The sequence below is a fragment of the Gadus chalcogrammus genome, chromosome 8, assembly GCF_026213295.1.
Source record: "Gadus chalcogrammus isolate NIFS_2021 chromosome 8, NIFS_Gcha_1.0, whole genome shotgun sequence".
In the NCBI taxonomy this organism is placed as follows: Eukaryota; Metazoa; Chordata; class Actinopteri; order Gadiformes; family Gadidae; genus Gadus; species Gadus chalcogrammus.
In genome coordinates this window covers 5,613,453-5,625,595 of record NC_079419.1, presented here as the reverse complement: position 1 = coordinate 5,625,595, position 12,143 = coordinate 5,613,453, and the positions used below count along the sequence as shown (strand labels likewise).

Below are 12,143 nucleotides of genomic sequence, written 5' to 3'. Positions count from 1 at the left end.
AGAGAGAGAGAGAGAGAGAGAGAGAGAGAGAGAGAGAGAGAGAGAGAGAGAGAGACACACACACACAGAATGTTAAACAGTGAGAGAGAGAGAGAGAGCGAGAGAGAGAGCGAGAGAGAGAGACATAAAGAGATAGAGAATTGTAGCTTCAGACCTATAATAAATGTATGCGTTCAACTTATTATTGAGTCCGATAACCTGAACAATTCTACCTTATGACACAGTGTGGGTACGGAGAAGATAACAACTAGGCCTATAGCACACAGGTCAAACATTTACACAAATAGTACACACAAAAATAGTTTCTGGGGTAGCAAGACTCAAATAAGAAGACCAATAAACATCTTATCGTCTGCATTGTTAATAAAACCGTGTAATTAAAGGCCTCCAGAGAACCAAATAAAGAGGCCTGGAGACATAACATCATGTGTTAATTGTCCACTGTTAAAGTGCCCCTGCACTGTCGTCCCCGCTGTATCAGACCGAACGAGCTGCGTTGCTCTGGCTCGCTGCATCCCACTGCGATGATGCTGATGCTGATGTCATCATCCTATTCCCTAAACATCCCCGTCACAGTCTGTTCGGCCATTTCCCACCCCCAGCCTCCCCCCGCAGATATACAAGGGCGGGCCGCAGTCGCAGCACACCGCCTGTACACCCATCCTCCTAGTTAACCCTCTGCTCAGTCTCCAGCTCCAGCCCTGCCTCCTCCTCCTCCTCCAGATGTTTTCCGCTCTCTGATTGACGCAGCACCATCTTCCAGACTCCAGCTCGTCCATCCCCAGTAAACTCGGTCCGAGCATCACTCGAATCGCTCGCTACAGGGGCGGATTCGACACGCATGGATGCGCTACGGGATGCTGTTCGCTGATGGAACAGAGGGAAAAATAAATAACAGGAAACATCGGATGACGCCCACATATTTTTTGTAACATTATAAGCAGCCGCGGTCGTCGAGTCTGGGCGTTTAGGTAAGATGATGATGACTATTTCTGACGAGGTGGCATAGTGGCGCAGAGGTGGCCAGGCTGGCAGGCTCCTCCTCATGATGTGCGTTGTCTATGTTGGTGTTTTTCCTTTGCCTTGTGTCATCTGAGCTTAAACACAGACCGTAGAGACATGCGCTAGAATGTTAACAATTTCCTAAATGGTTGAATCGAGGCTACCGTCGAAGATGGAGTGAAGGTATAGCCTACGATGATCTTACGAGCTTGAATTGGTGTATATCAGTTGACATGGCATAATTTCGTAAAGTAACTACCTCCCAAAAAGCCATGGTGACAATTCTAAATAATAACACAAAATGGTGTGCGTTTTGACGCAGCGGTGGAGTAGGGTTGGTGCTGATGGAGGCGATGTTTACACGGACGGTATTGGAGCACAGCAGCGGCCTGCAGGAGCGCTTTTGAGGTGCGGCAGGCCAGCAAGATGGAGGGGAAAATATTTACATTCTATCGACTGCGATGAGAGAAAATTGTCATCGCATGTTGTAGGCGCGGTTGCGTCGCGATTTGGTGGCATGCCATGCGTCCGTTAAGGCGTTTTCCCCCTCTATTTTGGGAATGAAAGCGTACATTCTCGCGGAAAGCAGAGGCAGGTGATTTTAGGTGGGGAAGAGAACACGCAGCCATTTTATTGTAGAATTGCAATGATGGTAGTCTCAATGATGCTGTTCCAGCTTCTCGTGGCACGTCGATTCGGTTTTCCGCTGGTGCAGTGTCTACAGTCTAGCTATGATAAATACTAAACACAATCTGCTGCCATTAGATGTATAGGCCTATAATATGTATGGAGCTATGCTTATGCTTATGACGAACGCAGCTGCATGGACTAATCAGAAAACCTACTGCCAACAAATAGGCCCACTATATTTGTTAATGCATATTTATTTGTGTTGGGACAGAGACCCGCAACACAACGTATTTCGAAAACACTGAACGGCACCTCCACAAGTGATGTCACTCAGTCCTATGTTCCTAAATGTGTCTTATAGGTGCTTGGTGTCGCGTGGTTGAGCCGGCCTCTTACAGATCGACAGACAGTCTTCTTGCAGTAGCAGCATCGTCAACCCTTACCCCCCCCCACCCACTGGCACCATGGCTACGGCCTCTGTCAAGGTGGCGGTGAGGGTCCGACCCTTCAACTCCAGAGAAATGGGGAAGGACAGCAAGTGCATCATCCAGATGTCGGGGAACACCACCAGTGAGTATCAGCTGCCTGTCATCCCCTACCCTTAAGACACTGAAGCCTATGGAGTGGAGGGAGAAACAACAACAAACTAAAGACTGTGAGGACATAACATAACAAACTAAAGACTGGAGCAGAGAGGAAATAACATAACAAACTAAAGACTGTGAGGACATAGCATAACAAACTAAAGACTGGAGCAGAGGAAATAACATAACAAACTAAAGACTGTGAGGGCATAGCATAACAAACTAAAGACTGGAGCAGAGAGGACATAACATTACAAACTAAAGACTGTGAGGACATAGCATAACAAACTTAAGACTGTGAGGAGAGAGAAGACATAATATAACAAATGAAGACTGATTCAGAGAGGATAATTAAAATGATGCCTCTTCCCAAGGCATTAAATCAACAACTACATCGTCAACTACCACTTAGCATGCATAGAAGTGATTCAATAAATGATTAAAAGCCTAAAACAACTACACAGAGTTCTCTTCGTACTAGTACACCTGAGTCCATCTTTTAAAGTAAGAACTCTGCTGTACATTCCCACGCAACTCAAGGGCTTATGCAAGGCTAAAGTACTCAAAGAAAGTGGCTTTAAACCTTTGAGTTTTAATATGTTAAAGCTCACTCAGATTATGAATCAATTCCCACTCGGTCCTATTTTGAGACCTTGTCTGTGTGGCGTTCATCGTGGTAGTGGGGAGGCTGGAGAGAAGTATGCAGGGTGCCTGCCAGCCAAAGGCAGACTAACAAAGGCCTTTGTCAGAGCTAAGGGTTGTAGCCCGCCAGCGTGTGTGAACGGTGTGTGTGTGTACGTTGTGTGTACATTTGGTGTGTGTGCGTATGGTGTGAGTGTGTGTGTGTGTGTGTATGAACGGTGTGTGTGTACGGTGTTTGTTCATATGGTGTGTGTGTGTGTGTGTGTGTGTGTGTGTGTGTGTGTGTGTGTGTGTGTGTGTGTGTGTGTGTGTGTGTGTGTGTGTGTGTGTGTGTGCGTGTGTGTGTGTGTGTGTGTGTGTGTTTGTGTGAAGTGATCTCTATAGTTCTTGACTCTCATCACACCAGCCACAGGAACCAAAGGCTTCCTTGTTTGTGTGTGTGGATTGTGTGTGTTTCTGGATGTGTGAGAGTGGGAGTGTGTGTCTGTCTATGTAACTGAGAGCGAAAAAAAAGTGTGTATTTCGGTGTGAGAGTGTGTCTCTCCGTGTGAGTGAGTTTGTGTGTGTTTGTGTGTGTGTGTGTGTGTGTGTGTGTGTGTGTGTGTGTGTGTGTGTGTGTGTGTGTGTGGTGTGTGTGTGTGTGTGTGTGTGTGTGTTGCCGGGGATACGGCCGGGCCTTTGTGCCTGTTACTGTTTCGATGATGACCTCATTCTCGAGTGTTAAAGAAACAGCTGATTAACAGTTCTGTTGTGTCAGCCTGTCTTTGAGTACCAGCCCCACATGTGAATCCTACCTCTTCTCGATGTTAGTAATCCACTTTTGTTGTTGGAATTGTCCGCAAGGGGCTTTTGTGAATCTGTTCAGAATCCATTTAGTCCTGGTTCTAGTAAGTGTCAAAGGCCTATTGAGAGAGAGAGAGAGAGAGAGAGAGAGAGAGAGAGAGAGAGAGAGAGAGAGAGAGAGAGAGAGAGAGAGAGAGAGAGAGAGAGAGAGAGAGAGAGAGAGAGTGAGAGAGAGAGAGAGAGAGAGAGAGAGAGAGAGAGAGAGAGAGAGAGAGAGAGAGAGAGAGAGAGAGAGAGAGAGAGAGAGAGAGAGAGAGGTGGGGGAGGGAGAGGGAGAGAGAGAGAGAGAGAGAGAGAGAGGTGGGGGAGGGAGAGAGAGAAAGAGGGAGACAGAGAGAGAGAAATGGGGGGGGGGAAGAGACGGGGGGGGGGGGAGAGAGGGAGGGGGAGAGACAAGGGAGAAACAAATAGGGCAAAGAGAGTGATTCAAACTTCTGGATGTCCCTGTAAACTCTGTCTAATCACCCACTCTCTTTACTTCCAGCCATACTGAACCCCAAACAGCCTAAAGAGAACAAAAGCTTCAATTTTGACTACTCTTACTGGTCACACACCACGGTAAGTGTCACTATCTTAACCCCCCCCCCCCACCCTCGAACTGACGGTGAAACATTTGTCCTCTTTGCCATGAGTCCTGATGTCTGTCCCCTCTGTGTCTTCAGCCAGAGGACAGCAACTTTGCGTCCCAGGTTCAGGTGTACAGGGACATCGGGGAGGAGATGCTGCTCCACGCCTTCGAAGGCTACAACGTCTGCATCTTCGCCTACGGACAAACCGGATCGGGGAAGAGCTACACCATGATGGGCCGACAGGAGAAGGACCAGATTGGAATCATTCCTCTGGTGCGCACCGTCAAACCTGTGCTGGTTCCAGATGGACTGTATGATTATGAATGGGGCCACCATTTGTATTATAATGTACAATAACATAAACCTTTCCTTGTTTTTGGAAATAGCTCTGTGAGGACCTGTTCACCAAGTTCAGCGACACCAACAATGACAACAGCAAGTCCTATTCGGTGGAGGTGAGCAACATCTTCATGTGTCAGTAGAGGCTTCCTCGATGCATCATCTGGAAGCCTTTAAACTATATCATTCAGACAGGAGTGGATAAGATATGATAACAGTATCATTTATTGATCCCAGACAGGAAGCTTTGGTATCCTGAGCACAAAGTGTTCAGAATGATGCTTATACTGTGAACTGTACCTAGCATCTTCCATAGAGAGAACCAAATCTCAAATTTAGCTAGAAAATGTTGGTTATTTTCTTAACATGCATGAAAAAGACATTCCTTACGCCAAACTGTTTTCTAATGACATGTGTCCGAATTATCTGTGTTGGGCTTTCGAGAGTCTGCTAAATGATTCAAAACAAGTCAACACTAATTTTGCACATGCACATGTACACAATATGCACATGTATCGGCAGCTGATGATCGATCAACTACCAACGAAGCGAATAAACACAGAATAAGACTACTAGGCTAAAAAGCAACCATTTCCCCTGTGCCCTGGTGTACCGAAGGTGAGTTACATGGAGATCTACTGCGAGCGCGTTCGCGACCTGCTGAACCCCAAGAACAAGGGGAACCTGCGGGTCCGCGAGCACCCTCTGATGGGACCCTACGTGGAGGACCTGTCCAAGCTGGCTGTCACCTCCTACAACGACATCCAGGACCTCATGGACTCCGGCAACAAGGCCAGGTAACAGCAGGATCAACTCCTTTTCTTATGGCACCTCTTGTGTTAGGTATAGTGCTGTCAGTTAAACGCGTTATTAACGGCGTTAAAGCAAACCAATTTTAACCGGGTCATTTATTTATTTATTTATTTTCTTTGGCTCAAAACAAAGAAGCAGTAGCCTGACTGCTATGTTCAAGGCAGTATGTTTGTATGTTCATTGTTCTTGCACTATAGGCTTTTTTTTTTGTAGCAAAAAAAATAATGGGACAAAGAAATCAAGGGATATTTAGCATCGAAAAAAAATGTAAACGTGAGTTAATTATGACATTAATGCGATTAATCGCGATTAAATATTTTTATCGCTTGACAGCACTAGTTAGGTATCTTTGAGATCTCCGGCCACGATGGTGGTGTGATGACGTATGTAATGATGTCGTGCAAGACTGATGAACGAATATGTTCAAGGCTTCACATGGACTTAGCGTTTTATCCATGCCTATGGACCTGCTTAGTTTGGATTGCTTGATGTTTTGTTTTTTGGATTTTTAAGTAAAATGTGCTTGGTGTTTCGCAAAACACACTCAAAATCGAAATAATTATTAGTACCTTTATATTATTGTGGCACATTATTTGTATTATTCGGATGCAATCAACATGGAGTGATATCGGATAGAGGCCCCACCTTATCCAACACAAAACGTTGTTTTTTTGGGGCTTTCTGATAGGACGGTGGCCGCCACCAACATGAACGAGACCAGCAGCCGTTCTCACGCTGTCTTCAACATCATCTTCACCCAGAAGAAGCACGACATGGACTCAGAGAACACCTCCGAGAAGGTTGGTTTCGAAAGATATGATTCGAAGATAAGCTAATAACGAGTTTTACTGCTCGCAGGATCTGTGTGTCAATGAAATTGTCATTCATCTATAATAGGGGAATGACTGCTGTAAAACAAGCCAGTGAAACGTTTCGGATGTTTCGAAATGCATCCCCACACGTCAAGTTAAGCTTCAAATCAGATGAATGTACTTTAGAGAACATCGATGAGAAGCCCATGTAGCCTAGCAGCTTTAGTGAGTAGGTGGGACACCATCTGTTGTTTGTTGATTCCGACAAAGTGCGGCATACCATTTCTAACACTTTCCCCCTCGTGCGACATACTCCCTCGAGTGGTGTATGAAACGGCGAGTGTGTTTGTCTTTTTCCTTGCCTTTCCTTCACCGTATTCGACTTGTTTGCAGGTCAGTAAGATTAGCCTGGTGGATCTGGCTGGCAGCGAAAGGGCTGACTCCACGGGGGCCAAGGGCACCAGACTGAAGGTGAGAAAGAGGCCGAAGCTCTGAGCACGTAGCCGCTGTACCGTCCTTTAACCCAGAGGTTCTCTAACTCTTTGTACTACAGTACCCCCTCTAAGATATATGTTTATTTATTTTCTTCACCGGCACAAAACATGTTTGGGAGAAAGGGTTAGGGTTAGGCATAAATATAATGAACATTTTAAACACGGAGTACCCCCTGCAGTACTCCAAATTACGCCTAGGGGTACGTGTACCCCCATTTGAAAACCAGTGCTCTAACCGGTCTACGAAATAGTCAAATCAACAGGACTATTAATGTAGGTCGTTGTAGTTTCAATCCGTAATCCTGTAAGGTGTACGTTATTGATGCATGTGTTTTATGATTATTACTGAAAGGGTACGGAGGGGATTGAAGTTGAATTTATTCGTCGTTAACATGTGGAATGTGTTTGTATTTACAGGAGGGAGCAAATATCAACAAATCTCTGACCACACTGGGGAAAGTCATCTCCGCCTTAGCCGAAGTGGTAAGGGGTTTTTCTTCATCGTCTGGGACATTCTTGCCCTTGTGGATTTCCTAAAATTCCTTAAAAAGTATATTTTTTATATTTTTTAATTTTTACTTTTCAGGACTCAGCACCAAACAAGGTACAATTCTGGCAATACTTTTTAATATTTAATGTGGAAAATATCATCACAATTAAATATTAAATTCATATATATGGAAACTCAACCTTGCTGTGTTTTCAGAACAAGAAAAAGAAGAAAGTGGAGAATCATATTCCATACCGAGACTCGGTTCTTACATGGCTGCTGAGAGAAAACCTGGGTATGTGTTTAATAAAAATATATATATATCGTAGAAATAAAGTAAATATATAATACTGAGTAACCTTCAGGAGATGGGAGCACATCATTCCCAACAGCCCCATAGTAAAGGAGGGATGTAGTGTAGGATTACCAAGGTCTAACTGCCGTTCAGGGGAAGTACCTATCAGTGTGTTGTTCTCACCGAGTGGTCGTGTTGGCCCTGCTAGGGGGGAACTCCCGTACAGCCATGGTGGCGGCCCTCAGCCCGGCAGACATCAACTACGACGAGACCCTCAGCACACTCAGGTGAGACAGACTTCAACGTTAGATTTCACCTTAATGGGTTGAGTGCTCATAGAAACACATTTCTCTGATAATATATATAATATAGTTTGACATGCGAATGACTTGATATATATTTATGAGGGACTATCAATTGTACTAGTTGTGTACTAGTAGCTGTGTTACAAACCTTAAAATATACAGTACATTTACATTTAGCAGACTCTTTCTTTCAAAGATACTTACAACGGTGCATACACACACCGACGTCAACCATGCGAGATGACAGCCAGCTCTTCAGGAGCAGTTAGGAGTCTTGCTCAGGGACACTCAACCATCAGCTAGGAGGAGCAAGGGTTCAACTAGCAACCTTCCAGTTACAAGTCACCCTTGTTTACCTCCTGAGCTAAGCCCTCCCGCCGTATACTTCGTCGGCCTCCTTGTTTCTCGATCTTAGGAGCTAGCAGGCCCTTTGAGGCAGGGCAAGGCAAGGCAGCATTGTTTATGTAGCACTTTTCATACTCAAGGCAGACTCAAAGTGCTTCGCCTAGCAACATCGTCATGCAATGAAATTAAATAGTATAATAAGATAGATTGAAGTAATAAAATAAAACAGATACGTCAAAGAAAATAAAGGCAAAGTTAAATAAAATAAAATAGATACGTAGAAGAAAATAAAGGCAAAGTTTAATAAAATAAAATAGATACGTAGAAGAAAATAAAGGCAAAGTAAAAAAATGAACGCGCCATGTATTTAAGATTTAGCAGAAGGCTATGGTTACCGCGGCAGTGCATCGATCGTTCTCCAGGGAGCTCCTGAGGCGCGACGCTGAGCTGAGGCCTGACGCCGTTTGTTGTTCTTCTCCTTGACCCAGATACGCCGACCGCGCCAAGCAGATCCGCTGCAACGCCGTGATCAACGAGGACCCCAACAACCGACTGGTGCGGGAGCTGAAGGAGGAGGTGTCCCGGCTCAAGGAGCTGCTGTTCTCCCAGGGCCTGGGGGACATCATCGAGAGTGAGTACGGACCGCGGGGTGCCTCGCGCCTCTGTGGGGGCGAGGTGGAGCCTCGCGCCTCTACGGGGGCGAGGTGGAGCCTCACGCCTCTATGGCTGTGAGGTGGAGGCTCGCTCACCGGGGGTGTGTTGTTTAGGAGCAATTACGAAACCGATTTCAGCAGCTGCTACAAACTACTGGGGCGGCTTTCTTCTCTTCTGACGTATGTCCTTAGACTGTCAGCTCTGTTGAGGTGAGCCAGACCGGTGTCCTAGGATCGAGGTCAACAAGACCTTGTTCGCCGTTCGGGGGCCGGTGTTTGGGGCAACTAGTTACAATGTATTCCACAATTTGTACTGGGTCTCCGCACTCGCATGGGCCACTGTCGGCAATGCCCCCTTAGCATTGCGGTGGAGCTAGTATCCAGAATCAAATATACAGTACATCTGGGGAGACACGCCCTGTGTTGCCACTGTAGGGTAGCTTTTGACAGCGGCGTCGATTGGCTCGTCGGGGTAGCACCAGCTAGTTAAATAGGGGCTGTTTTACGTGTGACCCCTGTAATGTTCACATGACTTATACTGATAGTAACTAATGCGTCTGGATCTACATTGATGCATACTGAATGCTGGAATTTTCCTAATCATTCACATACGAATAGTTGGATATAGGCCTGTATGTGCATGCACACAGGAAAAAAGAGAGGTTGAGTTTTACAAGTTGTACTAGTTTTACTAGTGCCTGGGTGTAACTTACACTCAATCTTGTCCTCTGTCCTATCAGCGTATCGATCCACCGACCCTGTCATCACTGGTTTGAAATGTTCGTATACTGTAAATCCTGCCAAGCCTGAGCTTTGCAAAAAACTACAATTCCCAGCCATACCCAACCACACCAGAGACCTAACTTAAGTGACCTAGCACCTAGTTAGAAGTCTGACAAGATACGACTTGCATTGGAAGTGTAATGCTAACTGGCTGAAAGGAACTTCTCTTTATATTTTTACAGCAAACAAACATAAAATTAATGATTGTTGCTCTTCTTGTTAAACCTCCATTATCTCCATAGTAACATCCATTATCATGTTCATGTTGAAAAAAATAAAGAACATTTTGTAACAATGATTTAATTTAAAATGATAATTATGGCAGTACCAGTTCAGAGGTCTGTCCTCACAGTGGTAGTGATTTTGAAATAGTTTAAAAGCCCTTGTTAGTCCTGGTTATATGTGTGTGGTAGCTTATTGGTAGCAAATTGGAAGACGCTACCTGCTACGAGATGCATGGTGTTTTTCTTTTATCGGCTTTCCTTTCTTTTCAAACATATTTTACATAACTCTAGACCAGTGGGACATGTCTCCATTTAAATAGTCTACATTTGTTTTATTTTGCTTCTGACTTGTGAGCTTGCAAAGTAATGCATACCAACCGCCCGTTTCGGTGTCAAAAAACGCATTGGGGCTGCAAGTATCTCGACCGCATTGTGCATCCCGTCCCGTTAAGTTTCTATCCTGTATCTCTGCAATGGCTCTGGTAAGCACAACATCTATGCTTTTACGATCCATTATTTGAGCTTTTTTTCTTCGTGTTTTGTACGTCTCCCCGCTGCCCCCTTTTTCATTCCTTTTTTTATCCGTTCCTCTTGCGTGTTCATTTCCTTCCCTCGTTTTCCCGGCATTCCTCTCCTCCCCTGCATCCTCCGCTCCTCCCCTCCTTCCTTCCTCCCTTCCTTCCTTCCTTCCTTCCTTCCTTCCTTCCTTCCTTCCTTCCTTCCTTCCTTCCTTCCTTCCTTCCTTCCTTCCTTCCTCCCTTCCTTCCTTCCTTCCTTCCTTCCTTCCTTCCTTCCTTCCTTCCTCCCTCCTCTCTCTCTCTCTCTCTCTCTCTCTCTCTCTCTCTCTCTCTCTCTCTCTCTCTCTCTCTCTCTCTCTCTCTCTCTCTCTTTCTCTGGCAGACCTGTGCGATTACAAAAACACAGTGAATAATCGCCAGGCTGGCCATCAAAGGGGTGATCTCTCCACAGTAACCCACGCCATGACTGGGATGAGCCCCTCCCCCTCCCTCTCCGCCCTGTCCAGCCGGGCCGCCTCCATCAGTAACCTCCACGACCGCATCTTCAGCCCCGCCAGCGAGGAGGCCATCGAGAGGCTCAAGGTGAGGCAGGCTGGGGGCTGGGGGCGGGGGGCGGGGGGCGGGGGGCGGGGATAGTGGGAAATGGGTGCTGGTGCTGGGAGCACCGAGACGGACGGACAGACTGACAGACACACACACACGGAGGGAAGGTTAAGGAGGAGTCGACTGTAAAGGAGGATGCATGTTTAGTAATTATCTATATTTTAGAAAACGTGTTTCTACTTATTTGTTTTGATTTATTTTCGTCAAGGTTGTTCTTATCTTGAAGCTTCAAATAGCACTTTGAGCTGCATTTTATGTAGGAAAGATGCAGTAGAAATGTTGTGTGTTATGATTATTGTTAGCCAGCCGGATCGGAAAATGTGTGTGTTGTGTGTGTTGAGTGTGTATGTTGTGTGCGTTGAGTTTGTGAGTTTGTGTGTGTGTGTGTATATGTGTGTGTGCATGCATGTGTGTGTGTCCGTGGGTGCATGCATGGGTGTTTGTACGTGCGTGTGTGCGTGCGTGCTTGTGTGTGTGTGTGTGTGATCCGATGGTAACTAGGAGGAGGGTGAGACTGTGCTACAGTGAGTCACTTCTCAACCTCGACTTCACAGGAAACAGAGAAAATCATTGCAGAGCTGAACGTGACGTGGGAGGAAAAGCTGCGACGCACTGAGTCCATCCGCATGGAGAGGTCTGGAAACATGGAGCTCAAACTCAGACATGCACATGGAACAGTATTACCACAAAGAATTGTTCATCTTAATTTTCATATTAATGTTATTATTATTGCACAATATCGTATGTAATCATATATAATCATATTCATATGAATAGTAATAATAGTATAATTACACAGGATTATTCACATTCATATTCTTATTATTACAATATTATTTGAATATAAGGATTTTCTGTTTGAGGGAATCTTAAGCTTAAATTAAGTCTGCTATCGTCTGCTAATGTATTTTTATATTTTAATCAACAGTTTTTACTAAATAGAGAATAATTGATTGCAGCATCCTTGCCCATACACATATAGCAACGCTGTATATAGCATTATTCTGTTGCTTTATCATTGAAAGGTGAAAAGGAAACAATAAGTGAACGTGAATGTTTCTCTGTGATCGTCTAGAGAGGCGCTGCTTGCTGAGATGGGCGTGGCCATGAGGGAAGATGGGGGCACCGTTGGCGTCTTCTCCCCGAAAAAGGTGAGATATTCAGGAAAACGTGCGTATTCATCACATTGGAATAAACCC

At 45.3% G+C, this 12,143-nt stretch overlaps 1 protein-coding gene across 1 annotated transcript in view; it reads left to right on the top strand.

The window, feature by feature from the left end:
- Window positions 1-775: 775 nt before the first annotated feature.
- Window positions 776-12,143, top strand: part of kif1ab (kinesin family member 1Ab) — a 34,461-nt gene continuing 23,093 nt past the window's right edge. The window contains exons 1-16 of the mRNA XM_056597666.1: window positions 776-971; window positions 1,994-2,202; window positions 4,186-4,259; window positions 4,364-4,543; window positions 4,657-4,725; window positions 5,228-5,406; window positions 6,111-6,222; window positions 6,628-6,705; window positions 7,146-7,211; window positions 7,315-7,332; window positions 7,435-7,513; window positions 7,722-7,800; window positions 8,652-8,794; window positions 10,793-10,923; window positions 11,499-11,578; window positions 12,020-12,095. Coding sequence (XP_056453641.1) covers window positions 2,097-2,202; window positions 4,186-4,259; window positions 4,364-4,543; window positions 4,657-4,725; window positions 5,228-5,406; window positions 6,111-6,222; window positions 6,628-6,705; window positions 7,146-7,211; window positions 7,315-7,332; window positions 7,435-7,513; window positions 7,722-7,800; window positions 8,652-8,794; window positions 10,793-10,923; window positions 11,499-11,578; window positions 12,020-12,095 — 1,470 coding nt within the window. The 5' untranslated portion in view covers window positions 776-971; window positions 1,994-2,096. The remainder of the gene's footprint in view (window positions 972-1,993; window positions 2,203-4,185; window positions 4,260-4,363; window positions 4,544-4,656; window positions 4,726-5,227; window positions 5,407-6,110; window positions 6,223-6,627; window positions 6,706-7,145; window positions 7,212-7,314; window positions 7,333-7,434; window positions 7,514-7,721; window positions 7,801-8,651; window positions 8,795-10,792; window positions 10,924-11,498; window positions 11,579-12,019; window positions 12,096-12,143) is intronic.